Raw genomic sequence first — 18,598 nt, 5'->3', positions numbered from 1 at the left:
TTTATCTGATATTTCCTCCTCCTCCAAAGTGTTAAAACACAAAAATCGCATTAAAATATAACATGTTTTTTCAAAAAACGTTAAAACGGCCTCTGATATCAAACGCATGTAAGAGGGTAAAAAGAAACAAAACCACTGAATACAAAAAATATATTCGTTTAATTGATTCACCTTTGGAATAAAAATCACGCGCGCAAACACCATCACTTCTCAGAGTCCTGATTCTTCATTTATAATCGTAACGCACATACATTTATACCGGAATGCTATTCCTCCATCTGACTCAACGCAGATAACATTTAAACGCAACAAAATCTAATTTCTCAACATTTAAGAAATGAAAGGCTCTATAGCCTTAACAAGCAAGCGAGAATTCTCACAGACAGAATGCTTTAGGTAAGTAAGTCTGTTTACACGGAAATAATTTAATAGAATGGGAATAGAATGAGCATTGGCTCGTTTGATGTCAATCGATCTTAACAAAAACTATATTAGATTTAGAGAATAACGGGCCGCAAGAGTGGAAAAATTAGTCTATGTACAAATATAAGTATACAGTATACAAATAGCTATTAGTAAGCGTTCAGTGAAGATGGGGCGAGTTCCATGATTTAGGTTTACATAAGAAGTGCTTAACCATCTGAAGAAGTTTTCACTCCAATTATTGTTTCGCATACTAAATTATCGTTAGCACAGATGGAGTAAGAGCACGAGATAACCGTAGATTGGTGTCAGTTGTCACCAACTGTAGGTATTGTCTTCCGAGTTATATTTAACACTGTCTAAAGATTTCAAAACACTGGAGTCGGATGAGCAAAATAGTTGCAGCATGTCGTCACTGATACCGCAGTCTGATAAATTTTCCTTATTGAATGCCTTCGTGAAGTTATTTGGTTCATTTTCTTTTGAAGTTTCATCTGTAACAGGGAGAATTACCTTATTTGCAGGCCTATACAAAACACATAAAATATGTTACAATATATGAAAATAACTATAAAAAACACCCGGCTAAGTTTGTAGTGGGCTTCTTCTTAGACTAGGACGCGTTTGGAACCCTCGTAGCTTTAGTTTTAAGTTTACGAATGTGGTTATCGCCATCATCTCACTACCGTGTAATTCTTATGTACGCATCAAAAGTGCCACCTATGGCTACTTGAATAAAGATATTTTTGACTTTGAATCTTATAAATACTGTACATCAATATAAAATAACTTTATTAAGGCAAGATTTTTAGTCACGCTTCCCTAAAGCGTTGAGATTAACACTTCAGCATCACCCACAGAAGGGCAGAGTCCGATTCCCGTCTAGAACCCCTTTTAACTTTTCGTACTTGTGCGTTTCTAGGCAATTAACACAATCACAAGCTTAATGGCATACTTAATTAAAGTATAGTCCTTAAAGAGTTTCCTCGCTGTTCACAAATTAATGGCAACACCGAGTCCATTTCCTAAAGTAGTTTCTTCACGTACATATTTCTAGTTTTATTTCTTTAATCCTAGAACGACTCCTGGGGATGGTGTATTTGAAATGAGCTGTGTTAACTACATCCGATTTACGAAGTAATATTGAAGGATGAATAAGTATATTTCATAAGGAATAACGCTGTCAAAATATTAAATCAAAAGAAGCCGATTTTTTTCCATACAAACGAATTCAAAACATTCAAATATTTACTTATGACAACCCTGTTGAAGATAAAATACCGACACGCGCATAGTACCTAATAAAGTGACAGGAGACACATGATTTTAATTTTGCATGGGATGTTAGGGCTGTGTATGTTTCAGTTAAAACTATGGCAGTGTTTTACTCAAAAACTATTAGCTTTTTGGTTTCACAGATAAGTCTCAGAGACAGTACATAACGTACATCTAAAGCCTGTGAAGTATTATTTCAGTTTTCATTTAAACGTTGTGTATACCGCAATATCATATAAGAACACAGATGGAGCAAAGGCCTCCCCATCGGAAGGGTTTGTCCATAATTACTACGCTGTACAGAGGGAACGGTGAACGTAGTAGTACCGAGAACGCTACTGCCCGTTCCCGTAATATTCCCTTAGTCGCCTCGTACGACATCCCGAGTGACGAGGATCCGCTGATTTCGCACCGCCACACTGCGCTGTTACTTGATATACAAACCAATAAAAAAAAAGAAGTGTCTACCTTCAGCTAATTTGTGAGCTGCCCAAGTGAACGCCAGCGTCGGTTGGTGATGAGCAAAGGTCGCGCTGAATTGTGCGCAGGAAGTAGTCTTCAGTACGTTGAACAACGAATGCACTGTAGTCGGTAGGATCGGGCCACGCAGCTCTATCGAGTAATACTTTTTGCTATCGGAATGTATGACGTTCTCGCGAACCTGTGAAGACGATTTTTACAAATGATCGTTTATTACTCGTTATTCGGCAGATTATTAATAACTCTTACTCAGTCGAATAACTCTGTTTAAATGCAGAGTTATTCAGCTGTAGAGAGCAGAGTGCGTCTCAGGTAGAACGTCACTATTGTTTTTTTATAGTATGGAAAAGTGACGTTTGACAGCAGTGATTGCAAGATTTACGCCTGTCGCATTGCTTTCGCGAGATACGTAATCACCCTGCCGTACTGGTTTGTATACAAATATACTAAATTTCCCTGCTTAATTAAAGACACTCAATAGGAACAAGTTTATTTTTTTATTTATAGATATTCATTCACAGCTACCATAATAGGATTTGTTTTATATGTAACTTATTAGTCAAAATAGTTCTTCGTTATTTATGCATACTTTGGACGAAAACCCTGTGCGCGCCACTGTTGAAACCCCTGTACGAGACATATTACTAAAATAGCATAAAAGACAATAGCGACCTGTATACGAGACGTACTAAACTTGCATAAACGACCCTTACTTCCTGTATGCTAGACATACTTAACTTTAATTAAATACACTTGTGACCTGTATACGAGACGTTTATTACTTTAATAAACTACCCTTGCGACCTGTAACCGACGTACTAAACTTGCATAAACGACCTTTTCTTCCTGTAAACAAGACGTATTAAACTTGGATAAAAGACACTTGCTTCCTGTATACGAGACGTACTTAACCTGCATAAAAGACACTTGTGACCTGTTTACGAGACATACTAACTTGCATAAACGATCCTTGCATCCTATATACGAGACGTACTTAACATGCACAAACGACCCTGGTTTCATGTATACGCGACATTTTTACTAAAATAAATGACCCTTGCTTCCTGTATACGAGGCGTTCTTAACCTGCATAAAAGACACTTGCGACCTATATACGGGACGAAGTGTAATTGCATAAACGACCCTTGCTTCCTGTATACGAGACGTACTTAACTTTCATAAACGACCCTTGCTTCCTGTATACGAGACATACTAAACTTGCATAAACGACCGATGCTTCATGTATAGCAGGCGTACTAAACTTGCATAAACAACACTTGCTTCATGTATAGCAGGCGTACTAAACTTGCATAAACGACCCTTGCTTCATGTATAGCAGGCGTACTAAACTTGCATAAACGACACTTGCTTCGTGTATTCGAGACGTACTTAACTTTTATAAAAGACACTTGCGACCTTTATGCGAGACGTACTAAACTTGCATAAACGACCCTTGCTTCATGTATAGCAGGCTTACTAAACTTGCATAAACGACCCTTGCTTCCTGTATACGAGACGTACTTAACTTGCATAAACGACCCTTGCTTCCTGTATACGAGACGTACTGAACTTTCATAAACGACCCTTGGTTCCTGTATACGAGACGTACTAAACTTGCATATACGACCCTTGCTTCCTGCATACGAGGCGTACTTAACTTTCATAAACGACTCTGCTTCCTGTATACGAGACGTACTTAACTTTCATTAAAACCAATTGCGACCTTTATACGAGACGCACTAAACTAGCATAAACAACCCATGTGACCGGTATACGAGACGTACTAAACTTGCATAAAAGACACTTGCGACCTTTATACGAGACGAACCAAACTTGCATAAACGACCCTTGCTTCATGTATAACAGGCGTACTAAACTTGCATAAACGACCCTTGCTTCATGTATAGCAGGCGTACTAAACTTGCATAAACGACCCTTGCTTCATGTATAGCAGGCGTACTAAACTTGCATAAACGACACTTGCTTCGTGTATTCGAGACGTACTTAACTTTTATAAAAGACACTTGCGACCTTTATGCGAGACGTACTAAACTTGCATAAACGACCCTTGCTTCATGTATAGCAGGCTTACTAAACTTGCATAAACGACCCTTGCTTCCTGTATACGAGACGTACTAAACTTGCATAAACGACCCTTGCTTCCTGTATACGAGACGTACTGAACTTTCATAAACGACCCTTGGTTCCTGTATACGAGACGTACTAAACTTGCATATACGACCCTTGCTTCCTGCATACGAGGCGTACTTAACTTTCATAAACGACTCTGCTTCCTGTATACGAGACGTACTTAACTTTCATTAAAACCAATTGCGACCTTTATACGAGACGCACTAAACTAGCATAAACGACCCATGTGACCGGTATACGAGACGTACTAAACTTGCATAAAAGACACTTGCGACCTTTATACGAGACGAACCAAACTTGCATAAACGACCCTTGCTTCATGTATAACAGGCGTACTAAACTTGCATAATCGACCCTTGCTTCATGTATAGCAGGCGTACTAAACTTGCATAAACGACACTTGCTTCGTGTATACGAGACGTACTTAACTTTCATAAAAGACACTTGCGACCTTTATACGAGACGTACTAAACTTGCATAAACGACCCTTGCTTCATGTATAGCAGGCGTACTAAACTTGCATAAACAACACTTGCTTCATGTATAGCAGGCGTACTAAACTTGCATAAACGACCCTTGCTTCATGTATAGCAGGCGTACTAAACTTGCATAAACGACCCTTGCTTCATGTATAGCAGGCGTACTAAACTTGCATAAACGACACTTGCTTCGTGTATACGAGACGTACTTAACTTTCATAAAAGACACTTGCGACCTTTATACGAGACGTACTAAACTTGCATAAACGACCCTTGCTTCATGTATAGCAGGCGTACTAAACTTGCATAAACAACACTTGCTTCATGTATAGCAGGCGTACTAAACTTGCATAAACGACCCTTGCTTCATGTATAGCAGGCGTACTAAACTTGTATAAACGACCCTTGCTTCATGTATAGCAGGCTTACTAAACTTGCATAAACAACACTTGCTTCATGTATATGAGACATACTTAACTTTCATAAAAGACACTTACGACCTTTATACGAGACGTACTAAACTTGCATAAACGACCCTTGCTTCATGTATAGCAGGCGTACCTAACTTGCATAAACGACACTTGCTTCCTGTATACGAGACGTACTTAACTTTCATAAAAGACACTTACGACATTTATACGAGACGTACTAAACTTGCATAAACGACTCTTGCTTCATGTATAGCAGGCGTACTAAACTTGCATAAACGACACTTGCTTCGTGTATTCGAGACGTACTTAACTTTTATAAAAGACACTTGCGACCTTTATGCGAGACGTACTAAACTTGCATAAACGACCCTTGCTTCATGTATAGCAGGCTTACTAAACTTGCATAAACGACCCTTGCTTCCTGTATACGAGACGTACTAAACTTGCATAAACGACCCTTGCTTCCTGTATACGAGACGTACTGAACTTTCATAAACGACCCTTGGTTCCTGTATACGAGACGTACTAAACTTGCATATACGACCCTTGCTTCCTGCATACGAGGCGTACTTAACTTTCATAAACGACTCTGCTTCCTGTATACGAGACGTACTTAACTTTCATTAAAACCAATTGCGACCTTTATACGAGACGCACTAAACTAGCATAAACGACCTATGTGACCGGTATACGAGACGTACTAAACTTGCATAAAAGACACTTGCGACCTTTATACGAGACGAACCAAACTTGCATAAACGACCCTTGCTTCATGTATAACAGGCGTACTAAACTTGCATAATCGACCCTTGCTTCATGTATAGCAGGCGTACTAAACTTGCATAAACGACACTTGCTTCGTGTATACGAGACGTACTTAACTTTCATAAAAGACACTTGCGACCTTTATACGAGACGTACTAAACTTGCATAAACGACCCTTGCTTCATGTATAGCAGGCGTACTAAACTTGCATAAACAACACTTGCTTCATGTATAGCAGGCGTACTAAACTTGCATATACGACCCTTGCTTCCTGCATACGAGGCGTACTTAACTTTCATTAAAACCAATTGCGACCTTTATACGAGACGCACTAAACTAGCATAAACGACCCATGTGACCGGTATACGAGACGTACTAAACTTGCATAAAAGACACTTGCGACCTTTATACGAGACGAACCAAACTTGCATAAACGACCCTTGCTTCATGTATAACAGGCGTACTAAACTTGCATAAACGACCCTTGCTTCATGTATAGCAGGCGTACTAAACTTGCATAAACGACACTTGCTTCGTGTATACGAGACGTACTTAACTTTCATAAAAGACACTTGCGACCTTTATACGAGACGTACTAAACTTGCATAAACGACCCTTGCTTCATGTATAGCAGGCGTACTAAACTAGCATAAACAACACTTGCTTCATGTATAGCAGGCGTACTAAACTTGCATAAACGACCCTTGCTTCATGTATAGCAGGCGTACTAAACTTGCATAAACGACCCTTGCTTCATGTATAGCAGGCGTACTAAACTTGCATAAACGACACTTGCTTCGTGTATACGAGACGTACTTAACTTTCATAAAAGACACTTGCGACCTTTATACGAGACGTACTAAACTTGCATAAACGACCCTTGCTTCATGTATAGCAGGCGTACTAAACTTGCATAAACAACACTTGCTTCATGTATAGCAGGCGTACTAAACTTGCATAAACGACCCTTGCTTCATGTATAGCAGGCGTACTAAACTTGTATAAACGACCCTTGCTTCATGTATAGCAGGCTTACTAAACTTGCATAAACAACACTTGCTTCATGTATATGAGACATACTTAACTTTCATAAAAGACACTTACGACCTTTATACGAGACGTACTAAACTTGCATAAACGACCCTTGCTTCATGTATAGCAGGCGTACTAAACTTGCATAAACGACACTTGCTTCCTGTATACGAGACGTACTTAACTTTCATAAAAGACACTTACGACATTTATACGAGACGTACTAAACTTGCATAAACGACTCTTGCTTCATGTATAGCAGGCGTACTAAACTTGCATAAACGACACTTGCTTCGTGTATTCGAGACGTACTTAACTTTTATAAAAGACACTTGCGACCTTTATGCGAGACGTACTAAACTTGCATAAACGACCCTTGCTTCATGTATAGCAGGCTTACTAAACTTGCATAAACGACCCTTGCTTCCTGTATACGAGACGTACTAAACTTGCATAAACGACCCTTGCTTCCTGTATACGAGACGTACTGAACTTTCATAAACGACCCTTGGTTCCTGTATACGAGACGTACTAAACTTGCATATACGACCCTTGCTTCCTGCATACGAGGCGTACTTAACTTTCATAAACGACTCTGCTTCCTGTATACGAGACGTACTTAACTTTCATTAAAACCAATTGCGACCTTTATACGAGACGCACTAAACTAGCATAAACGACCCATGTGACCGGTATACGAGACGTACTAAACTTGCATAAAAGACACTTGCGACCTTTATACGAGACGAACCAAACTTGCATAAACGACCCTTGCTTCATGTATAACAGGCGTACTAAACTTGCATAAACGACCCTTGCTTCATGTATAGCAGGCGTACTAAACTTGCATAAACGACACTTGCTTCGTGTATACGAGACGTACTTAACTTTCATAAAAGACACTTGCGACCTTTATACGAGACGTACTAAACTTGCATAAACGACCCTTGCTTCATGTATAGCAGGCGTACTAAACTTGCATAAACAACACTTGCTTCATGTATAGCAGGCGTACTAAACTTGCATATACGACCCTTGCTTCCTGCATACGAGGCGTACTTAACTTTCATTAAAACCAATTGCGACCTTTATACGAGACGCACTAAACTAGCATAAACGACCCATGTGACCGGTATACGAGACGTACTAAACTTGCATAAAAGACACTTGCGACCTTTATACGAGACGAACCAAACTTGCATAAACGACCCTTGCTTCATGTATAACAGGCGTACTAAACTTGCATAATCGACCCTTGCTTCATGTATAGCAGGCGTACTAAACTTGCATAAACGACACTTGCTTCGTGTATACGAGACGTACTTAACTTTCATAAAAGACACTTGCGACCTTTATACGAGACGTACTAAACTTGCATAAACGACCCTTGCTTCATGTATAGCAGGCGTACTAAACTTGCATAAACAACACTTGCTTCATGTATAGCAGGCGTACTAAACTTGCATAAACGACCCTTGCTTCATGTATAGCAGGCGTACTAAACTTGCATAAACGACCCTTGCTTCATGTATAGCAGGCGTACTAAACTTGCATAAACGACACTTGCTTCGTGTATACGAGACGTACTTAACTTTCATAAAAGACACTTGCGACTTTTATACGAGACGTACTAAACTTGCATAAACGACCCTTGCTTCATGTATAGCAGGCGTACTAAACTTGCATAAACAACACTTGCTTCATGTATAGCAGGCGTACTAAACTTGCATAAACGACCCTTGCTTCATGTATAGCAGGCTTACTAAACTTGCATAAACAACACTTGCTTCATGTATATGAGACGTACTTAACTTTCATAAAAGACACTTACGACCTTTATACGAGACGTACTAAACTTGCATAAACGACCCTTGCTTCATGTATAGCAGGCGTACTAAACTTGCATAAACGACACTTGCTTCCTGTATACGAGACGTACTTAACTTTCATAAAAGACACTTACGACCTTTATACGAGACGTACTAAACTTGCATAAACGACCCTTGCTTCATGTATAGCAGGCGTAGTAAACTTGCATAAACAACACTTGCGACCTGTATAGGAGACGTACCAAACTTGCATAAACGACACTTACGACATTTATACGAGACGTACTAAACTTGCATAAACGACTCTTGCTTCATGTATAGCAGGCGTACTAAACTTGCATAAACGACACTTGCTTCGTGTATTCGAGACGTACTTAACTTTTATAAAAGACACTTGCGACCTTTATGCGAGACGTACTAAACTTGCATAAACGACCCTTGCTTCATGTATAGCAGGCTTACTAAACTTGCATAAACGACCCTTGCTTCCTGTATACGAGACGTACTAAACTTGCATAAACGACCCTTGCTTCCTGTATACGAGACGTACTGAACTTTCATAAACGACCCTTGGTTCCTGTATACGAGACGTACTAAACTTGCATATACGACCCTTGCTTCCTGCATACGAGGCGTACTTAACTTTCATAAACGACTCTGCTTCCTGTATACGAGACGTACTTAACTTTCATTAAAACCAATTGCGACCTTTATACGAGACGCACTAAACTAGCATAAACGACCTATGTGACCGGTATACGAGACGTACTTAACTTTCATTAAAACCAATTGCGACCTTTATACGAGACGCACTAAACTAGCATAAACGACCCATGTGACCGGTATACGAGACGTACTAAACTTGCATAAAAGACACTTGCGACCTTTATACGAGACGAACCAAACTTGCATAAACGACCCTTGCTTCATGTATAACAGGCGTACTAAACTTGCATAATCGACCCTTGCTTCATGTATAGCAGGCGTACTAAACTTGCATAAACGACACTTGCTTCGTGTATACGAGACGTACTTAACTTTCATAAAAGACACTTGCGACCTTTATACGAGACGTACTAAACTTGCATAAACGACCCTTGCTTCATGTATAGCAGGCGTACTAAACTTGCATAAACAACACTTGCTTCATGTATAGCAGGCGTACTAAACTTGCATAAACGACCCTTGCTTCATGTATAGCAGGCGTACTAAACTTGCATAAACGACCCTTGCTTCATGTATAGCAGGCGTACTAAACTTGCATAAACGACACTTGCTTCGTGTATACGAGACGTACTTAACTTTCATAAAAGACACTTGCGACCTTTATACGAGACGTACTAAACTTGCATAAACGACCCTTGCTTCATGTATAGCAGGCGTACTAAACTTGCATAAACAACACTTGCTTCATGTATAGCAGGCGTACTAAACTTGCATAAACGACCCTTGCTTCATGTATAGCAGGCGTACTAAACTTGTATAAACGACCCTTGCTTCATGTATAGCAGGCTTACTAAACTTGCATAAACAACACTTGCTTCATGTATATGAGACATACTTAACTTTCATAAAAGACACTTACGACCTTTATACGAGACGTACTAAACTTGCATAAACGACCCTTGCTTCATGTATAGCAGGCGTACTAAACTTGCATAAACGACCCTTGCTTCATGTATAGCAGGCGTACTAAACTTGCATAAACGACACTTGCTTCGTGTATACGAGACGTACTTAACTTTCATAAAAGACACTTGCGACCTTTATACGAGACGTACTAAACTTGCATAAACGACCCTTGCTTCATGTATAGCAGCCGTACTAAACTTGCATAAACAACACTTGCTTCATGTATAGCAGGCGTACTAAACTTGCATAAACGACCCTTGCTTCATGTATAGCAGGCGTACTAAACTTGCATAAACGACCCTTGCTTCATGTATAGCAGGCTTACTTAACTTTCATAAAAGACACTTACGACCTTTATACGAGACGTACTAAACTTGCATAAACGACCCTTGCTTCATGTATAGCAGGCGTAGTAAACTTGCATAAACAACACTTGCGACCTGTATAGGAGACGTACCAAACTTGCATAAACGACACTTACGACATTTATACGAGACGTACTAAACTTGCATAAACGACTCTTGCTTCATGTATAGCAGGCGTACTAAACTTGCATAAACGACACTTGCTTCGTGTATTCGAGACGTACTTAACTTTTATAAAAGACACTTGCGACCTTTATGCGAGACGTACTAAACTTGCATAAACGACCCTTGCTTCATGTATAGCAGGCTTACTAAACTTGCATAAACGACCCTTGCTTTCTGTATACGAGACGTACTAAACTTGCATAAACGACCCTTGCTTCCTGTATACGAGACGTACTGAACTTTCATAAACGACCCTTGGTTCCTGTATAAGAGACGTACTAAACTTGCATATACGACCCTTGCTTCCTGCATACGAGGCGTACTTAACTTTCATAAACGACTCTGCTTCCTGTATACGAGACGTACTTAACTTTCATTAAAACCAATTGCGACCTTTATACGAGACGCACTAAACTAGCATAAACGACCCATGTGACCGGTATACGAGACGTACTAAACTTGCATAAAAGACACTTGCGACCTTTATACGAGACGAACCAAACTTGCATAAACGACCCTTGCTTCATGTATAACAGGCGTACTAAACTTGCATAATCGACCCTTGCTTCATGTATAGCAGGCGTACTAAACTTGCATAAACGACACTTGCTTCGTGTATAGCAGGCGTACTAAACTTGCATAAACAACACTTGCTTCATGTATAGCAGGCGTACTAAACTTGCATAAACGACCCTTGCTTCATGTATAGCAGGCGTACTAAACTTGCATAAACGACCCTTGCTTCATGTATAGCAGGCGTACTAAACTTGCATAAACGACACTTGCTTCATGTATATGAGACGTACTTAACTTTCATAAAAGACACTTACGACCTTTATACGAGACGTACTAAACTTGCATAAAAGACACTTACGACCTTTATACGAGACGTACTAAACTTGCATAAACGACCCTTGCTTCATGTATAGCAGGCGTAGTAAACTTGCATAAACAACACTTGCGACCTGTATAGGAGACGTACCAAACTTGCATAAACGACCTGTGAAAGAAGACCTTTTTTGGCGGACGTACGGAACGAAATGCCATACGTACGATAATACGTACAGCTTATAAAAGTTGACTTACCTTCAACGACTGCAGCGTGCCTCCGTGGAAAGCTGTAGGCGCCAGAAGGGTGGGTGGGACGCCTCCGAAGGGACCACTGGGGCTGACTAGTGACTTGCAGTTGAGGAGGAAGTTGAAAAGGGCTTGAGCATCCGCCCCACGAACTAAAACGAGCGACTCTGCCGCGCTATCTACGCTTGTTTCCACTGTGTGACTTAGGCGGGCCTGAAAAGTCAAAGGCACTGTCGGAGATATCTTTTCTCAAATAGGGCCATAGATGGCACTTTTGATCATCATCATATCAACCCGTTAGCGGCCCACAACAAGGCACGGGTCTCCTTCCACAGTGAGAAGAGTTTAAAAACTGTAGTCCGCCGCGCTGGTCTAGTGCGGGTTGGTGGACTCCACACACCTTTGGGAACATTTTGGAGAACTCAGGCATGCAGGTTTTCTCACAACGTTTTCCTTCACCGTTGAAGTACTAATTAACTTTAATTAATTAAAACACATAACTTTGAAAAGTTAGAGGTGCGTGCTGGGATTCGAATTCGGTCGGAGTTCTATCACCGCTTCATTTTCAATGTGTACATTGCATAAAATGATAAATATATTCGTAAAGTTATAACTACGAGGATTCCAAACGCACGCGGTCTTAGAAGAAGGCCACTTAATTTAGCCGGGTGTATTTTTTGTTATCACCATCTCACATTGTGGCCCAATTATTGTCGATGAAATGATATCATTACCAGAAAGCACTCGGCATAAGTTATTATGATTAAAACTTAACAACTCTGTTCTACGACTTTTAAGAATTTAGTGTTAATTTACCATACAAAAAAAACATGTTAATTCTCTGAAGTGACATTACACTGTGAAACAAAATACATGTGATTCGACAACGTCGCGTTCAGTTCATGCGCTTTTTGTATGTTACATTGTAATATATAACATCGTATTTAACGTTACTGCCATACGCCCTAACAAGTTAGCCGCTACCATGTATAACTTATCCCGAGATGAAATTGTGGTTAACGGCTAACTTGTAGTACACAAGTAAAACCCTAATAAGGCCTCAGCGCACAGTGCACGAGTATAAAACTAACCTGAGCTTTATTTATTCTTTTGATTTCGTCCGTCCCAAGTCCCATTTGCGACAAAAACTCGTCCGGGTCTTCTTCGTCCCCGGAGCAGTTCTTGTCCGCCTTTCCTTCGTCCATAGTGTCGTAGCAGCTGTCAAAGGAGGAGTTTTTACCGCGCTCCTCGTCCGATGTGTTGAGTTTTTTCTTGTTATCCGATCGTAGGGGCATCGTGAACTCTACATCTGCAGAATACAACGACGATGTGGTTTATCGTAGATGAGGGTTCGTAAATCGCATAATAAAACAGAGTATATTTGTTTTTCATAGCGACTATGAAGTCAAACAGCGACCTATATATCGGAAAGGACCTCACGACGAGGCGCGCAACACGATTGGTATTGCAATGCAAAATTCTTTAGCATATACAACGTGTAACTTAATAACGAAATAATATTTAAGGATGCATGAGTATATTTCATAAAGAACCACCCTATTACAAAATTTAATCATATTTATTTTTCTATACAAACAAATTCAAAACATTGTAAGTGTTTACTTGTGCCAACCCTATTGAAGATACAAGACCAACACGCGCATAGTACCTAAGCTATGCGACGCGTACCTAATAAAATGAGAGGAGCCAAAGGATTTGAGTTTTGCATGTGATGTTAGGGCTGTATCTGATATCTTTCAGTAAAAACTACGGCAGTGGTTTACTCAAAAACTGTTAGGTTTGCGATTACACAGATAAGTCACAAAGACAAGACATAATAGACCTCTAAGGCCTGTGAAGTATTATTTAAGTATTCATTTACACGTTGTATATTTACTGTAATATAACATATCTTCCTGTCGCAGTTTGTGTCCAAATCCATCATATAAAATCATATAACGGACCTTCTTGTCTCAGTGCGTGTCAAAATTACCTGGCATTACGTACGTTCTTGCCGCAGTGCGTGTCGAAATACCTCATATTACATACCTTGCTGTTGCAGTGCGTGTCAAAATACCTCATGTCACGTACCTTCTTGTTGCAGTGCGTGTCTAAATACCTCATGTCACGTACCTTCTTGTGTTTATATATCTCATAATATTACGTACCTTCTTGTCGCAGTGAGTGTCTATATTCCTCATAATATAACATACCTTCTTGTCGCAGTAAGTGTCTAAATAGCTCGTATTGCGTACCTTCTTGTCGCAGTGCGTGTTTATAAACCTCATAATATTGCATACCTTGTTGTCGAAGTGAGTGTCTAAATAGCTTGTATTACGTACCTTATTGTCGCAGCGCGTGACAATATACCTCATAATATTACATACCTTCTTGTCGCAGCAAGTGTCTAAATGGCTCGTATTACGTACCTTCTTGTCGCAGTGCGTGACTATATAGATCATAATGTTACATACCTTCTGTCGCAGTGGGTGTCTAATTAGCTCGTATTACGTACCTTATTGTCGCAGTGCGTGACAATATACCTCATAATATTACATACCTTCTTGTCGCAGCAAGTGTCTAAATGGCTCGTATTACGTACCTTCTTGTCGCAGTGCGTGACTATATAGATCATAATGTTACATACCTTCTGTCGCAGTGGGTGTCTAATTAGCTCGTATTACGTACCTTCTTGTCGCAGTGCGTGTCTAAATCCGCGCGTGGTGGGCGCGATGTACGCGCAGGGCTCTGGCGCGCCGCACAGCCCAGCGGCGCGGAACACGCACGTGAACGCGTTCGCGCACACGTAGAAGTACGGGCAGTGAAGCGCGCGGAGCAACTGTTTGATGTGCCATATGTTTTTTTTTTTTAAATAGAACCAATGTGGTGGAATATTTTTTGTGGCAGAACTACTACCAAGCTTATTTTCTGCGCGAAGCAGCATTGCACTAAATATACAAAGGCAAAATAGCTTGTTACATTTAAAAGCATATTATCTTGCTTATTAATGAAGACTTTTAGTACCTAGTGTATGTCTATTTTTATTATCTATATGTTCTTAAGTATTTATGTATGATTGATTGTATATTAGTTTGTATTTATTTATTATATTTTTCTAATTCGTGCAATTTTGCTTATGTATATGTATTTAGCTATTTAAATGAAGATTTAGAATAATTTTACACCACCTATCCGCTCTCGCTTATCTTGTCCTAATCGAGTTGCCTGGCAGAGCTCGCTACTAAGCGATAAGCCCGCCTTTTGTTTTCTACTTCCGTCTTTCTATTTCTATTGTTCTTTTATTTAACTTCACAGTGGTGTACAAATATAGAGTTAAAATAGAAATAAAAATAAAATGTTGCAATGCTATGTTCTGATCTGGGCGTGAGTGCTAGTGTAAATACAGGCGCGTGAGGTTTAAGATCCTCAGGTTGATAGATAGATACAGGGCGGCAGGTTCCAGAACGTACGAAATTCTGCTCTGTTTATAGGCAATGGTTTTCTCATACTAGCTTGGTCCGTTAAATAATTTGATACTATAAAAAAACATGTAATACTATTATACAAGCGAAAGTGTGTCTATATGTATGTTTTTTTATCCTACCTTGTGTTATGTGTACTAAGATGACTGATGAAAAAATTATATAATTTATAATAATATATAGTTAAACACACACACACACTGGAAAAACATTCATGTTCATCGCACAAACATTTTCCAGTTGTGGGAATCGAACCCACAGCATTGGACTCAGTAAGCAGGGCCGCTGCCCGCTGCGCCAATCAGCCATCTAAAGATAAGATTTAACACACCTGGAACAACGACCTAAAGCTTTCTGTCCACTCGGTTAGCAGAGATTGCTTAACATCCTCATTCGTAGCCATGAAGCTAGTAGCGGCCACCTTGCCCATGGAGCGCGGAAACATGTTGAGCCAAGGTAGGTGCGGGTGCTGCCAGTACAGACATGTCTGGTGGAAGCGCGCGCGTGGAGACGTGTCCAATGTCGACGATGATGCAGTGTCCAGGCAACGGACGAAGCTGCATATACAAAGTGGAGCCGAATTACGAAATACTGTCCATGGTTGCATAACTATATTTCATAAGGAATCACACTGTAAAAATATTAAATCAAAAGAAGCATATTTATTTTTCCATGCAAACGAATTCAAAATATTCCAAGTGTTTACTTATGACAACCCTATTAAAGATAAAAGAGTGACGCGCGCATAGTACCTACACTAAACCTAATATATTGACAGGAGTCACTTCATTTTAATTTTACATGTGATGTTTGAGCAAAGATCAAATGTTAGGGCAAAAATAAGATCTGATCATGATCATCAATCACATCTATGAGATTTCTTTTACAGACTCCGAAACGCTCCGTCAACTTTTTTCTTTCTTTTCCTTTTCCTAACTTGTAAGTGCACTTACAAGGTAGGAAAAGGAAAACAACGCAAGGAAACCTGTATGCCTGAGAGTTCTCCACAGTTTTCTCAAAGGTGTATCAAGTCCACTAATCTGCAATTGGCCAGTGTGGTGGATTACAGCCTTAACCCCTTCACATTATGGGAGGACACCTGTGGTAGGCTGGTAATGGGTTGATATGATGATGATGATGATGAAGATATCCCTTGTTAAAGGTTAAGGAAGGCTTGATGATGAAGATACCCCTCGTTAAAGGTTAAGAAAGGCTTGTAATACAATTACCCAGTAATCCCCGACGCTTCCTCGCTTGCCTTCAATTTTGTTGTCCACGGGAATGGTTTTGCAGACATTAATCTTATCTTAGTTTTCAGAGCCCAGTCTATAGTCAAATGTTTATATTTCTTCTCTACAATATGCTGAAATATAATTTTTGTGTTACCAATGCAACTGAGTAAGAAAATTGTGTGGCTTACGGGCCAATGCAACTGACCAAGAAAATATCGAGCCTTTACCGCCAAATAAGCGATCCGACATTAATACTTTAAAAATGTCAGCAGAAGTTAAAAAGTCAGCTATTTAATATGTTATATCATACTCACTGTTTCTACTGAATGTTCAGCTGTGAATTTCTGTAAAAGGTTTGAGAATGTTGCCAATTTCTCCGTGTCAACCTCCAATGGAGGTTTTTCTACTACTTTGGCAGGTAGCTTGAGCAATGCAAACAGCGTTTTGTCATTTGATTGATCCAACTCTGTTGTTGCTGCTAATTTAACTCTTTTATTTTGCTCCACATTGCTTCTAAAATGAAAAATTACACTTATATAATAATATAGTTTTAAGTAACAATAAAGGTGTAAGTAAGCAATTTGAATCAAATCAGTTCATGAAAATGACCAAGGACTAACTTTGCAATTAAAAGAAGATAAAAACCTCATCCTGACCGTACAATAATTAAGAATGCAAAGTTTTAGCAAGATTAGTAAAGCCTTTGAGCAGTGCATAAATAATAAATTAACCCTTAATAACCCTTTCGCTTTTATTGTACTCAAAGTAAATACATTACTTTGAAAATGGATTCTTTCTTTTGTCACCATTAAGAATTCTTGAGAAATCAAGATCCACGGGTGTCTGACTGCTTTCTTCTATTATTGAATTTGAGGGCTGGCGCATTCGTTCCTGGAATTAAACAGTGATAAAAATTACTTTTGTACTGCGAAAAGTTTTACATACTTACTGCCCTTATCCTTCACTATGTTTATAATGAAATAACGTTTCTTAATTATATTAGAAGGTAAAAAAAGTAACAGAAGGCGTAAACTCCTAATAAAAGAATGAAATAAGAGAAAATCTGAACGTGTAAACAAACATCAAGACTACAAGTAAAACGAACTTGCCTGTAAAGCTTTCTTTCGCTTTTTCAGCTTATGCAGTTGCATTACTTCGTTCGGAGTTTTCCATGGTGATGGTGGATCCATCGCGAAATGTAAAAATATTTCTATTCTGTATATAGATCAGGGTTTCATTGTAATTTTTAAAGTATTGTACTAAAAACAACGCGGAACAAACGGCAAATCAAAACCAACCAAATTCCAAAACTTTGTTGATGTTTTGTTACAACTTTGACATTGACATTTATACAATTTAACAGATAACATAGCGATTTAAGACCTAGCTCACCTACCATTTTTATTGTGAAATATTTGTATCTTCTTTGGCTCAGGTCAGGCTAGGCGGTCCCGTAGTTGTGCTTCGAAGAGAGGTGTTCCAAGAGAACCCATTCATAAGAGAATTTGTTTATTGCAAAACATAGATCTAATTTTTATTTTATGACAGCGCGGCGTAGAATGGTTCCAAAATGCTGGTTGTACTTTCGCGCTGGTCAGCCTAGGTGCTCTTAATACCAATATTAGACGGCCTATTTATATATTTGAGAGTTTTTATTATATTTAGATCTACTTTTAGTTATTACCTGTTTTGTGTACTTAATAACAATAAATAAATAAATAAATTATGGCTTTTTTTATTAAAAAGCAACTATGGTCTAGTTCTTAGAGTCTGTATATAG

The 18,598-nt window shown here is 39.3% G+C and overlaps 1 protein-coding gene across 1 annotated transcript; it reads right to left on the bottom strand.

Annotated features, from left to right (window-relative positions):
• Window positions 1-135: 135 nt before the first annotated feature.
• LOC120624673 (protein downstream neighbor of son homolog) lies at window positions 136-18,115 on the bottom strand. Its single transcript, XM_039891344.1, has 10 exons — window positions 17,928-18,115; window positions 17,597-17,709; window positions 17,133-17,331; window positions 16,816-16,949; window positions 15,918-16,143; window positions 14,793-14,943; window positions 13,196-13,413; window positions 12,114-12,317; window positions 2,167-2,359; window positions 136-917 (listed from the first exon to the last, which is right to left on the bottom strand). The coding sequence occupies exons 1-10, from the start codon at window positions 18,006-18,008 to the stop codon at window positions 739-741; spliced, it is 1,698 nt and encodes a 565-aa protein (XP_039747278.1). The 5' UTR covers window positions 18,009-18,115; the 3' UTR covers window positions 136-738.
• Between the last annotated feature and the right edge of the window lie 483 nt (window positions 18,116-18,598).

The sequence above is a fragment of the Pararge aegeria genome, chromosome 6 (genome assembly GCF_905163445.1).
Source record: "Pararge aegeria chromosome 6, ilParAegt1.1, whole genome shotgun sequence".
In the NCBI taxonomy this organism is placed as follows: Eukaryota; Metazoa; Arthropoda; class Insecta; order Lepidoptera; family Nymphalidae; genus Pararge; species Pararge aegeria.
The sequence above is the reverse complement of the archived record's forward strand: the minus strand, read 5'-3'. Positions and strand labels throughout refer to the sequence as shown.